The sequence below is a fragment of the Coloeus monedula genome (genome assembly GCF_965178545.1).
Source record: "Coloeus monedula genome assembly, chromosome: 28".
In the NCBI taxonomy this organism is placed as follows: domain Eukaryota; kingdom Metazoa; phylum Chordata; class Aves; order Passeriformes; family Corvidae; genus Coloeus; species Coloeus monedula.
The window spans coordinates 1,020,526-1,035,749 of NC_138808.1; the positions used below are offsets into that span (position 1 = coordinate 1,020,526).

Consider the following 15,224-nt stretch of genomic DNA (forward strand, 5'->3'; position numbering starts at 1 on the left):
ACTCACAACCAAGCTTTCTACGACTTCCAACTCTTCCAGCAGAGAAAAGGAATTCACTGCTGTGACAGAATGGATCCAAAGGAAGCCTGCAATATGCCATAATTGAAATATCCAGCCCTGCTATCCTCGATCTGCTGGGATTTGGGAAAATTAAATCATGAAATTAAATCACTTGGGAGGTCCCCTTAGGGGGTCCTTGGGTGGCTCCCTGAATTCCCAGCTCCAGGGTGGGGGGAGGGAGCCCAGAGCCCACCCTGGGCATGGTCTGGGTCCTGCTGGGGGCTTCTCCTGGCATGGCAGAGCCCCGGGAACAGAACCTGGATTTACTCATGGTCAACGAGAGCAATGAAACATCACTGGGAAATGCAGAGTGCTCAGTGTCAGTGAACGAACTGCACTGCACAGAAATAGGGTGGAAAGTTAAAATCAGCATTTAATAAATAGCCAATTACGGAAATTACTTAATTACTGTTTGGGAGGAGGCTTCTGTTGTGCTTTTCTGCTGAAAGTCAGATAATTTCATTTTAGCTGAGTTTTGAAAACGAACATGAAAGTTCAGACTGTTGAGATGAAAGGAAGGAGCACCTCTGGGCAGCATTTCCTTGGCTCAACACTTCCGGATGAAAAAAGTGTCTGAAAAGTGCCAGCAGCCCCAGCTGGATGTCCTGGGAAGGGGCTGGGCACCCACAGCTCCCTCCCAGCAGGGAAACACCCCAGGAATGGCAGCACCAGGACCCCCAGTCCCTAAACCCTGCTCCAGGTGCTGGGAACGATGCTGGGACTCCAATCAAAAGTAAAATCAAATGTTTGGTTCAAACATCCTTAACAGAAAACATCCCTCCCATCCCCGCTCTCCAACTGGTCCCAGTCAACCCCAACCACGAGATTCCAGCATCCCACTCAACCCGAAATAAATGTTTTGGTATCAGTTTTACCAGAACCACTATTTAGCCACAAAAAAACCCCTGCAAAATTTCTGCTGTATTTTCAAATATTCTCCAAATGGAAAATGGTTCTGCTTTTCACACATTCACAACTGGCTGGGAAAGAAAAAAGAAAAATCACAAAGTTTGCATGGAAATATCAGCTTTGAGGAAGAATCCACCTTCTGTGGCAGGTCACGGCAGGAAACCACACTGAACAAACTCAAGAAGTTACAAAATTCAACTTCTTAGAACAATTCCACTGCCACACGGTTCTACCAAATCAATCACTACAGAGAAGCATTTTTTTCCCTGAAGCATCTTTTTTCTCACTTTTTCCATTAGATCTCCCCTTGAAAAATGCTGGAAAGAGAATTTTGAGCATTTTAGGCTCAGTTAGGGACTGCAGAGAGGTAAGATATCGGCTGACAATGTAACAATGGGGGAGGCCAGATGGAAAAAGCAAATGCAAACCCCCAGGGGCACAAAGGCAAACTGGAAATGGCTCAGATCAGACCAAGACAACACAAATCCCGATCCAAAGCCCCACTCCCACAGCTCTGTTTCCTTCCCCAGTACCAGGTGCAGAAAGCAAAGTACAGATAATAATTACATTTCTATTCCTTCCCATTTCCTATTCCCAAGCTGCTTTGATGTTACAGGGAATTAATTATGAAACGCTATTGTTGACTTAATTTCTGTGGGTAATGAGAGCAATGAATGAGGCAGGAGAAGGGAGGTGATGGATCTCCAGAAACCCAGGAACAATTGGGGTCTTTCCCAGGGAGCCATCGAGAGCTCGTGGTTACTGCACCACAAAGCATCTTTAACTGTTCCCTTTGCATCATTACTTTAAAAAAGGAAAGTGCAGAAAATCTGAAATTACCTCTTCTGCCTTGCTGGGATGAGGAATTACTGAGTCAGAAAGGTGCAGAAATATCCTGGCAGGAGAAGTTCCAGCCCCCAGGACAGCAATGGGGGGAGAATCTCAGAATCTCCTGCCCTCCAAAGCAGAGCATGAGCCACTCCTCAGGTGCTCACTGTGAGCAACTGCAATTTCTGACTCTAAATCTCCTCAAGTGCTTCAGCCTCTCCTTTTCCATCGATTCCCATGCCAGGCAATTCCAGTTTCCCACTTTTAAACCATTGTACGTGGGTTAAAGATGAGAGGGAGAGCATAGAATCCAAAAAAAATGGGAACGGTTTGACTCAAGCAAAATCTTTCTGAGGAGAAGAATTTTCTTTTCATTGAGAACTTGAACTGGACAGCGGTCTATAAATTTTATGATTAAAACCCCTCACAGGAATTCTTCCTGAGGTTCCTTCCCTGTAATAAAATGGTCGCTGCTCTGTTCCGTGGAGTCACCCAGGTGATCCCATAACTGCCCCACTGCCAGGAAAAGCCACCACAAACCCCAAGGGACCACAGAGTTCAGAGGCAAAGGATCCTTTCCAGGATTTAGTGGATTCTTAAACAGCTTTATGCTAAAAGGGCAAACCCAGAGTGACTCAGTATTCCCTGAATTATTCCCATGGAACACAACTCCATGAGAAAGGAGCCTTTCTTCTTGATTTAGGATTTTGGTCTTTCTTTAGAAACAATCTCTGCTTTTTTTTAAAGTAATTTTCATCTCTTCACCTTCTAATCTTTTCTTTTGGAGAATTCCTTCCATGAGAGATTAGAAATTAAGGGAAGGAGGAAAGCGTGGGAAATCTGGGGGAGCACGGTGAGGTTCTGCTTTTATTTTTTTCCCAGAAGGGAACAAAGTGGAAACCAACCAAACAAACTAGAGAAGCAAACATTTATAGTCAACCAATTATTCCTTAATGAGCTGCATCCTCCCGGCCCAGGGGCGGGAGGGACCCTGGCAGACACCGTGAGTTTTATCCCTTCCTGCTCCAGGATCCATGTTTGTGGTAATTGCAGCCCATTTTTCACTCCACCTCCTGACACTGTTACACAACATTTATTGAAAGCACATTTGATGGTAATGAAGTTTCTATTAACTATGATTAAGTTTCATAAAGCACCTGAAGATAATTTAAGATGTGCAGGAGCAGAAAATGAAACATTTGGTTTAGTACATTAGGAGACGTAATTGATTAAATTATCTCATTTACAAGGAGTGCTTTGCAGGGGCTGTGCAGGGCACACAGCAGGGACAGGAGATCCTGGAGGTTCTTCCGCTCCCCTTCCCGAGCTCCCCATCACTCCCACAGCCCAAAGCCCTCTTCCTCACTCTTGGAGCACGAGGATCAAAAGTCAGGGACTCGGGTAAGAGATCATTCAGTAGAGCAGGTTGTCCCTCAATTATCTTCGTAATTGCCTTTGATTTTGCATTGCTGATGAGTCAGGAAGTCCTGGAGCAGTTCCGGCTCTGAGGGCAGCAGCGAGCTGCGCGCTGTGTCCCTGCCCCGGGCTGGAACCCAGCCCCTTCCATCTCCAGGCCTGTCACAGCCCAAATCAATCTCACTGCAGCTCCTTTTTGGGTCAATCAGAAAATCAAGCCATTTGACTGAGATTCTCTCCATTTTCTCGATGAAATGGAGCTGCACAGACGAACAAATGGAACTCACTGCCCGCGCCCAGCCTGGCACAGAGCAGCCATGGGGGGGACTTCTCAGGGCGTGACTCTGGGGACACCCAGGCAAACCCAAAGCAGAAATGCTCAAGGCAACCTCAGCACCTTTTGCAGCTCCCTAACTTTGATTTTGGGTACCCTGAGAAACACTAAGAACCAGGAATGTGAAATCACAGAATCACTAAGGGTGGAGAAGTCCTCGGAGATCACCAGCAGCACCCCCGTGGTCAGCACCAACCACGGCCCCGGGTGCCACCTCCAGGGCAGAGCACTCCACCCCCTCCCTGGGCAGCCCCAGCCAATGCTTTACAGCCCTTTCCATGGGGAAATTCCTCCTGATGTCCGACCTGGCCCTCCCCTGGCACAGCTCGAGGCTGTTTCCTCTCGTCCTGTCCCTTGTGCCCCTGGTGCCACTGCCCTGTCAGGGCTCTGGGCAGAGCTGCAGGTGCAGGACAGCAGCCCCAGGGCAGTGCAGAGATGATCCCCAGGCACAGGGAAAGGCACAGAATCGCCCTCCAGGTGAAGCAGGAAGCCTGGTGGGAGCTGAGCAAGGTCAGAGCCAGCAGCGGAACCAGATCTGCACCAAGGACCCCAAACTCTTGCATTAATTCCTGGTTTTCCAATTCCAAGTGCTCCAGAGATCGATGCCAAGCCTGGAGCCAGGGCTCCCTGTCAGACACAAACCGCTGAGGATGAGCATTCCCCTGGCTCACCCTGAAGCTGGGAGCACAGAGCTGCTCCCAAGATGCTCTCAGCAGATGCTAAAGCCTCTCATAAACCCTTGGCTCCTACTTAGCTCCTAAACAAATAACCCAAATGGCAGAGAAGATGAGGAAAATCATATTTACAAGAGAAAAAAAACAACTTACTTTGGGATTTTATTTCATGAAGAGATTTTTTATCTGAGAGAGAGAGCGAGAGGGAGAGAGGGAGAAAGTTGCACTTAATAAATTTACATGGAGCATATCTATTTCCTATATTGCTTCTGTCTCACTCTATAAATGAAACATTTTCTCCTCATTTGCTGACAATATGAATATTTTATATTGTCCATATTTTTCTCTTCATCTTCTTCCCCCCCCCCCCCCCCCCCCCAAATCCCTTTCAGGATGTTCCTTCACAGCAATTTCTCACTTGGTTAATTCAGGTTATTTGTTGGCTCTATTGGAAGTTGTTGTTTATTTACACCTCAGCAAGAAGGAAGTTCAATACTTTGCAGTGGATCATTGGCAAAGGGAGCCAGGTCAGAATTAATGATCCCTTTGTGTGTTTGATGTATGGAAAGGCTGGTGATGGGCACCTAAATTAGTTATAAAATATAAAAAAACCCAGTTTATTAACGTTTTTGTACCTAAACACCCCAATAACGGCACCTCTCCGTGTGTTTATGAACACGCACATCCATGTGCCCCCAAGAGATGCAAATAGGGGATAAAAGGGGTTTTCTGCAGGACTGACCTCTCAAAAATGAGCCTTCTCTGCCTCCCTCATACCAAGCATCTGAGTCACCATTTATAACCTAAAACCTGCCGAAGTAATCCCAAAAATGGGAGACTCAGGTGGATTATGAGGCTCCTTCTCTTGTTTCCAGTGTTTGTGAGGATGCTCAGTTTAGAAACACTTAACCCAGGAGATCATTGAATTTTGGCTTTGCCACAAACCTGGTGGGATGGGATTTTTTCCCTGCCCAAGGCTGGTTTTGGTTTCACAGGAAACTGAGGCACAAAAACACCCAGTGAGGAGAGTCAGACTGGAGTCTGCAGGGGAGCAAACCCTTCCCTGCTGCTGGCACGGGGCTGTCTGCAGCAAACTGCAAAGGGAAGAGCATTTCCCATGAACTGGGAGATTCCTGGATCCAGGAGCCTCCTGGCAGCAGCACCAGGGCTGCCTGGAAACTGGAAAATGAAATGATTTGTGATTGTTTGGGGTGCATTAGTGAAAATGTGTTTGCAGTTCAGTTCTTGTGGCCCTACTTGTTTGTTTTGGTGTTGGGCACTGGGAGAAGAAATCAATAGGTTTTGAAGTCAGGAAAAATAACTTTAAAGCAAACAGATAAAAGTAAAACAAAAAAGCTCTCAAAAAAACCCCTCTCTCTTTTATTAAGCAAAGAGAAAGCTTTCACCTCTGCAAGAGAGGGAGAAATCCACCCTGGCAAAGCATCCAACTGGGAATACAATACTGGGAAGGAATCAACACTGAGAGAACAAACAGGTCAGAAATCAGTGAGGTCCTGGGTCTGTCTGGGCTCAGAGTGACCTTTGCATCCCAGGGAGTCAATCTGGCAGCCCTGGAAACCTTTCATCTCTACCAAGCCCCACAGAAATCTTCCTCCTGCATCAAAGTTTGGGTCTGCACAACTGTTACGAGTTCCAGAAGAAATTCCCTGGAGGAAAAGCTCTTCCAGTTGCTCCTCAGGAAGGACAGGACCATGGGGATCCACCCAGGGAATCCAAGGCCAAAGGGAGCACGGGGATGTTCCCGTGTGCTGTCTTTGGGTTATTCCCAAACTCTCCCGTCAGGGACCGAATAAAGAACCTCAGAGTTGATCCATTTTATCCCCATTTCATTCAGTGCCTCCAGATCTGAACGTTCATCCCAAGGATCAGCATTTTCCCAGCCAGATCCAGGCTGGTTCTTCCCTGGCGTCCTCCGTTCTCACCCTCCCTTTCAGCTCAGTCCTTATTTGTTAACCAAAGGAATGTTTCTATTTTTGCCTCATGGAAGGAGCAAAGTTAACCAGTTGTGCCTGATAAAAAACCTCCCAGAGATTGCTTTGCTGTGGCTCAGGGCTGCATTTCCTCCACAACTCCCCACGGGATGAGAAGCGGAGCAGGAAAGGCACATACTGGAAAATGAACAGGGGAGAAGAGATTTTTTAAAAATAGGGTAATTGCATCAATTGCTGTTAGCTGAGAAAGCAATTCCAGCCCTAAAAACACTGTGGCACAAGGACACCGGGACAGCTCCAGCCATAAAGGAGAGATAGGATCACACTTGGAGATGGGAAGGAGCAGGAGACACGGAACACCCCAGTCCAGCTGAACCCACACGGAAATGCAGCTCTTGGAGCAGAGGCTGGGGGTGCTGGACGGGCTTGGAGCCACCTGGGACAGGGGAAGGTGTCCCTGCCCATGGCAGGGGTGGCACTGGATGGGCTTTAAGGTCCCTTCCCACCCAAACCACTCCAGGATTCTGCGACTCCAGGACCTCCCCGGCCCAGGAAGAGGAGGGAATGAGTTTGTTTGAACCCCAAAGGCCTCACAGGGCAGAGCTGCCCCAGCTCCCGCAGTGCCAGAGGTTCCCTGGCACAACCCTGGCTCTGTCCCTGCGCCGCAGGGCATGGGCGAGGTGTGGCAGTGACCCACAGGCTGCCACAGGACCCCACAGGGGAAAAGAGGGAATTTGGGGCAGGACAGGAACATTTCCCACCTGCAGTGTGGCTGTTCCTGAAGGCCACCTTGAACTGACCCTGGGGACACCACAGACAGGGCCCAGGGGATGGCAGGGCCCCTCTGTGCAGCCTCAGCTGCAGCTCCTCACACCCCTTCCCACTCGTCCTCCTGCCAGCCCCCATGGATATGCTGATGGACACTGGGATGGATTTGGGATTGATCCAGCCAAAGGCAGGGACGGGCGTTCGTCAATGGATAGGGAGGAGAAAACCCCAGGAAACATCCTGGGATCACCACGCCAGTCCCCGAGAGCTGAATGAACGCCCTGCTCCCAAATCCTCACTGCTTGTTCTTTCTTAAAACAGCGGGAAAGAAAAAAATCTGCATTTCATTTCTGCCCTTTAAAACACCAGAGCCTGTCTGCCTGACACCTCGGAGCCGTTCTGCAACCCTGGGAATTTAAGTACTGGGATACACAGCCAGAGTGCTGAGTGCTCCCTCCCACCAAACCCCAGCAAAATCTGATTGAAGGTCTCAGCTGAGGTGTCTCTGAAGCCTGAATAAATACACAGGATGCTCTCTGCCACTGGGAAAGTGTTAAAATCTCAGGGCAAAAAAAGAGAATTCATTTTGTTTAGACAAGAAAAGGCAATGCAGAACCACAGAAACAAGGACAGAGGAGTAGTTAAACACGACATTAAAAACCCAGACATATCCTTGTTTACATCTCTCAGCCCTGGCACTCCTGATGGCTCCCAGGGCTGCTGTTCCACCTGACAAGGTGACAGCCCCTCCACAGGGACAGGAGCGGGCTCAGGGCAGGGATAAACTCACAAATTCCTCCCGTGAGTGGTGCCTGCGCAGCTGCAGGGCTGCTCTGCCCGGCTCCCTGAGCTGTGGACAGCAGCAGCTTCCCAGTGCCAGATGCTTCCCAGACATTGATGAAGTGCAAAGCCTTTCCCAGGGAGCTGCAGATTTGCCTGGGTTTAACTCCTGTTAAAGGCAGCAAAAGGAGCAAACTCTGACCTTGACCGGCTCCTGCACCCGGAGCTCTCATGGGGGGGCTTTGCCCACTTGCTTGCAAGGAAAGGCAGAGGCTGAGGAGCACATTTGGTTGTGGAGGTCAGAGTTACACCCTGCAAACCCCCTGGATTTGGGTTTTTAGGATCGTTCACAGGCAAGGAACGCGCGACACAAATCCAGCGACCCGGAAAATTTCAAACCACACACGGAAAACTGCCTCCCTTTTCACGGGAATAGTTTGGACACGAGAGTCCCACCCACACAGGTTCCCTGGACTCCAGCCCACCTTTCAGGCCAGTCCTAAAACCCCTCCCCAGCCCAGCCAGCTCACCTTGGATGCACAGCCCCTCGGTGCAGTTCTCCGACTCCTGGCTCAGGCCCTCGCAGTGCTTGCCCCCGTTCCTGGGGGCTGGCGCGGCGCATTCCCGCACCCTCAGGTGCTCACACTCGGGGCTGCACACCGACCACTCGCTCCACACCTCCCAGCTCCCGTCCACTGCGTGGGCAGGGGGAAAACCAGTCAGCACTGCTGGGGAGGTCCTGCAGCAACGCTTGTTTCGTCTCTCTCCCCCATAACTCCATGTTTAATATATTTCAGAGCGAACTTTTGCAAGATAAATAATGCTTTTAATGAAGTTCTCCGCTCACGTTTCTGTGTTTCTCTTTCTGGCGTTATCAACATCAGCTCCCCTCTCTAAACTAACCTCAGACCCCCACCCAGGTCCCTGATCTCTCCCCCTGAGCCAGGGGCTGTTCTGGCAGTGTTTTGATGGTACCAGGGTTAAGTCCCAGCCCTGACACACGTGGCAAGCTCAGGCCAGAGGTGCCTGGCACTGCACTCACACCCACGCCAGGCTCGGCCTAAACACGGCTGCATTTCCCATTCCCTTCTCAACTCCCTGCCTGCTGCTTCCCACCGAAAGCTCTCCGTAGACGTGGTCCCCGAAGCCCTCCCTCCCCTGGGGACTCACCGGGGCAGAGGGAGGTGCAGGTGATTTTCTGCACGGACATGCCCTCGCAGAAGGCTCCCCCGTTGAGGGGCGCGGGGTTGGTGCAGGTGCGCGAGCGTTTCTGCCAGCCCCGGCCGCAGCGCGCGTTGCAGCTGGACCACTCCGTCCACGAGGACCAGCCCCCGTTCACTGCAAAACACCAACAGCTGTGGGGCTGTGGGGCTGTGGCAGAGCCCTCAGCACCGAACCCACATCCATCCCAGCAGGAAGGGCTTGGCTGTGTGACCCTGCGTGTGCCACATTCGAATCAGTGCAGCAATTGCAGCACAAATCAAAGCAGGGCAGCAAGACCAGCACAGCCACCTCTGCCCTCCCCCCAGCCCCTCCTCACTGACCGTAGACCACCACAGTGGCTGACAGGCTCCTCCTCTTGGCCACGATGTTGGCAGCCATGCAGGTGTAGTTGCCCGAGTCGGACAGGCGCGCCTGGCGGATGATGAGGTTGTGGTCGGCCCTGGTGTCGATGTTCTCGTCCAGGTTGGAATCGATGGGCTCCTCGTTCTTCAGCCACTCCACCTGGCAGGGGAGGAGCACAGGAAAACGTGGAGGAGGCCAAAGGCACCTCGTGACCTCATTAATTGGGTGGGGAAGTGATTCCTTTGACTGGTAACCTAGAAAAGCTGATTTTTCCTCAAGGAACACGGAATGAAACCTCAGCCGAGAGAGAATAAGAAATATTTTTACATATTGCTCCTGCTGCACCATGCACTGTATGTTCAAACACTTGGACAACTACCAGTTCTATAAAACAGATAATAAGTATTATTAATTCCACTTTTTTGTGGAATATACAAAATTGATACCAAAAAAGATACAAAATTGCCTGACATGGCACACAGAGGAAGAGCCAAGTCATCATCACAGATTCCCAGCTGACACAAACACCCTGAGAACAGAGGCCATTAGTGTTTGCTGCCATGCTCCATAAACCCTCTGAAATGCTGTGTACGATGCGTTCCAATCCATCTTCTCCAGTTCACCACCGCATGTCTCCGAGCACACCCAGGAATCACCCGCAAGGCACCTCTCTGCTCGAAACATTAACAGAAAATAGTCAAGGCATGGCAAGCTGCTGCTACAGCAGTGCAAAATTAAAAATAGAAATAAAATCAACGGATTCTATTAAAAGACCAAAGAATGGGGGTTATTTAACAGCTCTTCTAGACCTGCAGGAGCTCTGGCTGTGCCCTGCAGTCAAACTCCCTTCTCCACTCTGTTCAGATGAATAACCTTGTTTAGCAACTTGTGGAAGGACTTGGAACTTTGTGGTAATGAGCTTATGGCTGTGGTAGCTGCAGGCATTCATTAGCACTCAGCTCTGCGCAGATGGGCTGCAATTTGTACATTTTCCAGTTCCTAAACAAATCTGCAAATGCTGACCATCAAAGCCAATTACATTTGGTGCCAGACAGCAGATTCCCCTCCACAGCAGCACTCACGGCTTTGCTGGGACGGATCCAGCCCTGCACGTTCTGGCCAAGGGCTGGAAACTCACTGGGAAAAGGCTCCAGGTCTGGGGCACCTCATCCTATGGAATTAGATCATGATTTGACTCATCTGTGCAAAGAGGAGTTACCTGAGTGCGAGGTACAATACCACATGTTTCGCACTGAAAATGGGGAAAAGATTTTAGCTCTGTGATCCCTTTGCCATCTCTCTGTCCTCCTGTACCCAACCCTCCCTCCCAGCCAGGGGACTCTTCCCCTGTGCCTGCAGGAGCCTGGGCACAGCTCGGGAGCAGGGACCAAGCAGCCGCGATAAATCCAGCCACGCCAAACCTTTTCCTGGACAATATCCCTTGGAGTGTGTTCCAGCCAAGCCTAACCCTTCCCTGAGCAGCATCCCTTGGAGTGTGTTCCCTTTTCCTGTGGTCTAAGACACAGCACAACCAACTAATCCATTCACTGCTCAGTTCCCCTTCTGCAGTTAACCTTAATGCTAATTATCCGAGGGGGTTTCAGCAAAGAAATTAGGAATTCAATTTAAATTATGGAGCAGCCGCACGGGCATAAATCAAGTGACAGGAGTTCGATGGTGAATCCACTTTATGTGCAGTGAAATGGGCAGAGAAATGACAAACACAGCCAGCCTTCCCAGAGTTCATTACTCCACAAGTGTGTTTATAAATTCTGACTCTCCTCGGGTCGGGGGATTTTTGGGGTGGTGAGAGGGGTTCAAGGTCCCCATTCCTGTCACCCTCACCCTTGGGGCTGCTCCGGGAGGGAGCACACACTGATGTGTGCTTGCTGAGTCTGGAATGTGGGGTTTGGTGAAGAGAAAACATTAAAACATTTACTCTAAAGCAGAGCATTTAAAAGAATGATGATCCCAGAGAAGGGAGAACATTAAACAGACGGAACATAAACACCAAAGTGTTGGGACGTGAGATCAAACCCTGATTTGCCAGGGAGGATGGCACTGCCAGTGCTCCCCTCATTCCAGCCCCCCTCCCCTGAAGAAAACCAGGTTTATCCAAAGCCATGCCCTGCTCTGCCTCATCAGCTGGAGGCTTTCAAAGATGGGGAACCAAGGGGTGGATTTATGGGATAAAAACACATTTAAAGGAGTCATGATGACAGAAGATGTTTGTCACTGGCAGGGATGTAACCTTTGGGGAACTTCAGCCCCCGCACAAACACACACAAAGCAACCAGGGAAAATGAAGGCAGCAAAGAAGCTGCAAGGTCTCTGGACTGGAATGAGCCGTGGGGTCTGGACTGCAGTGTCTGAAGGGCAAACTCAAAACTCCTCAGTGTTTCACTTCCCTCACTGTGTCAGCAGTGCAGGTCACACAGTTGCCTGTAACAGAATTAAAACCTTTTCCTTTTAAGAATCAGTCTGATGATCTTGAACCAGACTTTAAACCTGCTATAAAATGCTGTAGATTTATAGAAAAATGTCTGTTTTTTCCCGCTGAAATTCAATCTGCTCAGAATTAACCCCTCTTCCCTCAGTTTCCAAGGAGGGCTGATCACATCAGGATCTGCAGCTCTGGCGGCAGGCAGGGATTAACTCGGCCCCTCCGTGCTGGGTGGCAGCAGCACAATTAGCATCATCATAAATTCCTTCCAATTACAAAAAGCAATTATCACAGACCAGCTTAGGGCATTATCAGAGTAAAATCAGCTCAACACCCCACAGCCTGGGCAGATTATGGAGTCAGAGAACTCTTCTCCGTTAAAAACAAAGCTTATCCCAACTCATCCACTAAGAGTCCTTCACCAGTTACTCTTATGGACATTCAAACATCCCAAGACCTGGGACTGAATTTTTGGCTTTTTTAGTGATCTTGTTTGACATTACAACCAGATTTAGTACCCAAGGCAGCTCCCAGCCCCTGTGAGCACAGTGATAATTCGGGAGGCCAGCAGACAAAGGGCCTCCTGTCCCTGCTTTTGGATGATCCTCTGCTGCCCTTCAACCACCGCATGTGCCTTTTCCAGTGGTCACTCCCGCTCCCACATCTCAGATAACGCTCACAGTGCCAGCTCCTCCTCAGGGGACAATCAATGGCTTCCTGATGCGAGATAAATGCTCCAGCGTTCAGAGATGGGGCAGGTGGCTCATGGAAGGATTCCTGTAGCACAGCCCATGGCGATGTTTTTCTCTCAGAGCAGCAAAAACCTCCTTGCCTTCCTCTAACATGGAACTCCCGCTCCTAAAAATTCAAGCTGGAGGAATCTTCCACAATGTCCCAGCTGGAATGAGGGTGGGGATGGGCAGGGCAGGTGCCCCATTCCAGGGACATGCTAAGGGGGCAGAGCCTTGGTCACACTTTTATCTTCCTTCCTACCCTGAGCCTCAAGCCAGGAGGGGAAGCCTCCATTGGCACAAATCTCCGTGGGGGTTTCACACAAACCCAAGGGCAGTGTGCTGGCTGCTCCCTGCCTTTATTATTGTTATTTTATCAACACCATCACAAGCCATTAATGCTGCTCCGGGAGCCCCTCACAACACCCGGAGCAGGTCAGCTGTACCTACCTGCTGCATTTTTTAAAATTAATCCATGGAGGGAACTCTGTTCCCGAATCATTTAATCACAGCAGTGTCACACTGGATGGGTAAGCATATTTTTCCTTCATTAGATTGAATATATAATCTCATTACAGGAATCTGACATGCTGAGTAACCCATAAACCAGCCTGGGTCGTGCTGGGGGAGCTCGGAGGAGTCTGCTCTGAGGGGATGTGCTTGGTGGTGGCCAGAGGGATCAGCTGAGACCTCCAGTGCTGCTCATGCCCATTTTCTGGGCTGTTATTTCCTTTGCAGGGCAGGCAGGGAGGATTTGCTGCACAAACCTCCCTCATCGAGGGGAGAAATCCTCACTTGCGGCCACCAAGGGCCATAGCTCCTCCTCTGAGCTCCGCCCAGCTTGCTTGGAAATCCCAACCAAACATTCACACTGATGGAAGATCCAGAGGAGAGAACACAGGCCAGCATGGGGGGGGGTGAGTCAAAATGCAATTAAAATAAGATTTGGAATCAGCATAAAGGGAGAGGTGACAGCCTGGACGTGTGCATCAATTTATAGTGGTAGAGGTGGGCAAGGAGCTGACTCAGCCAGGCTATTTTGGATCACTGGGATAAAGAGCCACTGCTAAAAATGCCACTGCTAATGGTACCTTGTCTGCTTGGTAAAAACATCATCAGATCCCAAGTAAGTTTATCTTTATTCCTATTTTTGGAGGAATAAATTCTACCATTAACTGGGGCACTGTTTTTAATCTCCATGCACAAATGCTGAACAAACCAGCATTAATAACCCCAAAGGTCATTAGCGGGGCTGGGGTGGGAGTTTCCCAGTGGGACAGAGCACACACATGGCCTGACTTCAATGCTTTTATGGTGAGCAGAAATAAACTACCAAACCCTTGCCCCTGCAAAGCTCAGCAGTGCAGGTGAGCAGCTGAGCCTCAACTTTTGTTTTGCTAAGTAACTCCACATTGAAGGATACAGAGAAATCCATGGATCTCATCCTAAACTGTGCCATGCTCACTGTGATCTCAGCTCTGTGAGTCGGGGGGTGGGTGAGAAAACAGCCCCAGGCTGAGGGATGGAGCTCCTGGAGCCCCATCAGTGAGGTTTTACTTGTTCTCAGTGCACAGACGTTTGGACAGTAATTCAAGTGCTGCTGACACTGGAAAACCCTTTTCAGATAAGGCCGTTGGTGATGACGTTTGCAGGGCTTTGCTAAGGTGGTGTCCCGAAAGGCAGGATCACATTTATGTAGGAAATGTTTGGAGATAAGGAAATTGTCACAGGAAGCTCTCAGTAATTGAAACCAAATCCTTCCAAGGGTGTAATTTCACTGTTCTCACGAGTTCTGGGGATCATTAATACCTGATGATGTTGCTTTTTGTTAGCAGCCTTCAGATGTGATAAATTCAAGAATGTAACTGTGAGGTCTTACAGGAGTCACAGAATGGCCTGGGTTGGGAGGGCCCTGGAAGATCACTGAACACCCTTTAGATTCATTACAGAATCATCTCTTTGTACACGCTGGAGTCTTTCAACCCAAACTCTACAGAAATACAGTTGTTAGTTAACAAATGTGTGACATTTGTGTGTCACTGAATGCTAAATGCAACAGGCACCAGACTCACAACTTCCGGCTCTCTCTTTTAATGCTTTTTACAAGTAGAAAAGGTGTTGATCTCTGTCCCCAGAGGCAGAACATTCCCCAAACCATGAAAGCACATCTCAGTGCCACAGCACTGCTGAGTGCAGAGCCACCGGTGGGGCCTCCAGCTTGTTCAGTCCCCACCTCCATCACTGTGAACTTCCCAAATCCCCGCAGGACTCGCTCACACAATCATCCCCATGGTTATAAACACAGTGATAAAGTCTCATAACTTATCCTTTCATGTTCAAGCATTCAAAATTAAAAACATTTCTGAAAACAGGGCCAGAGAAACCAGACACCACTGCAAAGCAGCACATCAAACCCAGAGAAGCCCCAGAGCACATGTCTGTATAAAAAGGAATTATCTATTCAGGGGAACTACAAAGTTATCTCCCTTCTTTTTTCTTTTCACTTTAGCAATCTAATTCAGAAGCGCTTTGCTCCAGCATTTCTATTTCATGACCTCGCTACCTCCTGGCTGTATTGATTTATTCACAATGAGCCAAATCTCAGTAGGAAAACAAACATTTTTCTGCTAGAAGAAAACCCTGTCCACAGCTCCTCTGCCCGCCTGAAAGGCAGCACAGCCCCTCGTCGTGGAGACAACATCCAAGGGCTGTGTCCACGAAAGGGGATGTGTGCAGGGACTGAAGTGCCTCCAAATGCTGCAA

The 15,224-nt window shown here is 49.4% G+C and overlaps 1 protein-coding gene across 1 annotated transcript in view; it reads right to left on the minus strand.

Annotated features, from left to right (window-relative positions):
• Positions 1–15,224, minus strand: part of UNC5D (unc-5 netrin receptor D) — a gene marked incomplete at both ends in the record, with an annotated part of 84,803 nt that overhangs the window by 15,972 nt on the left and 53,607 nt on the right. Inside the window, 4 exons of the mRNA XM_082298375.1 lie at positions 4,375–4,407; positions 8,252–8,416; positions 8,892–9,059; positions 9,266–9,446. Of these exons, the coding sequence (XP_082154501.1) occupies positions 4,375–4,407; positions 8,252–8,416; positions 8,892–9,059; positions 9,266–9,446 (547 nt within the window). The remainder of the gene's footprint in view (positions 1–4,374; positions 4,408–8,251; positions 8,417–8,891; positions 9,060–9,265; positions 9,447–15,224) is intronic.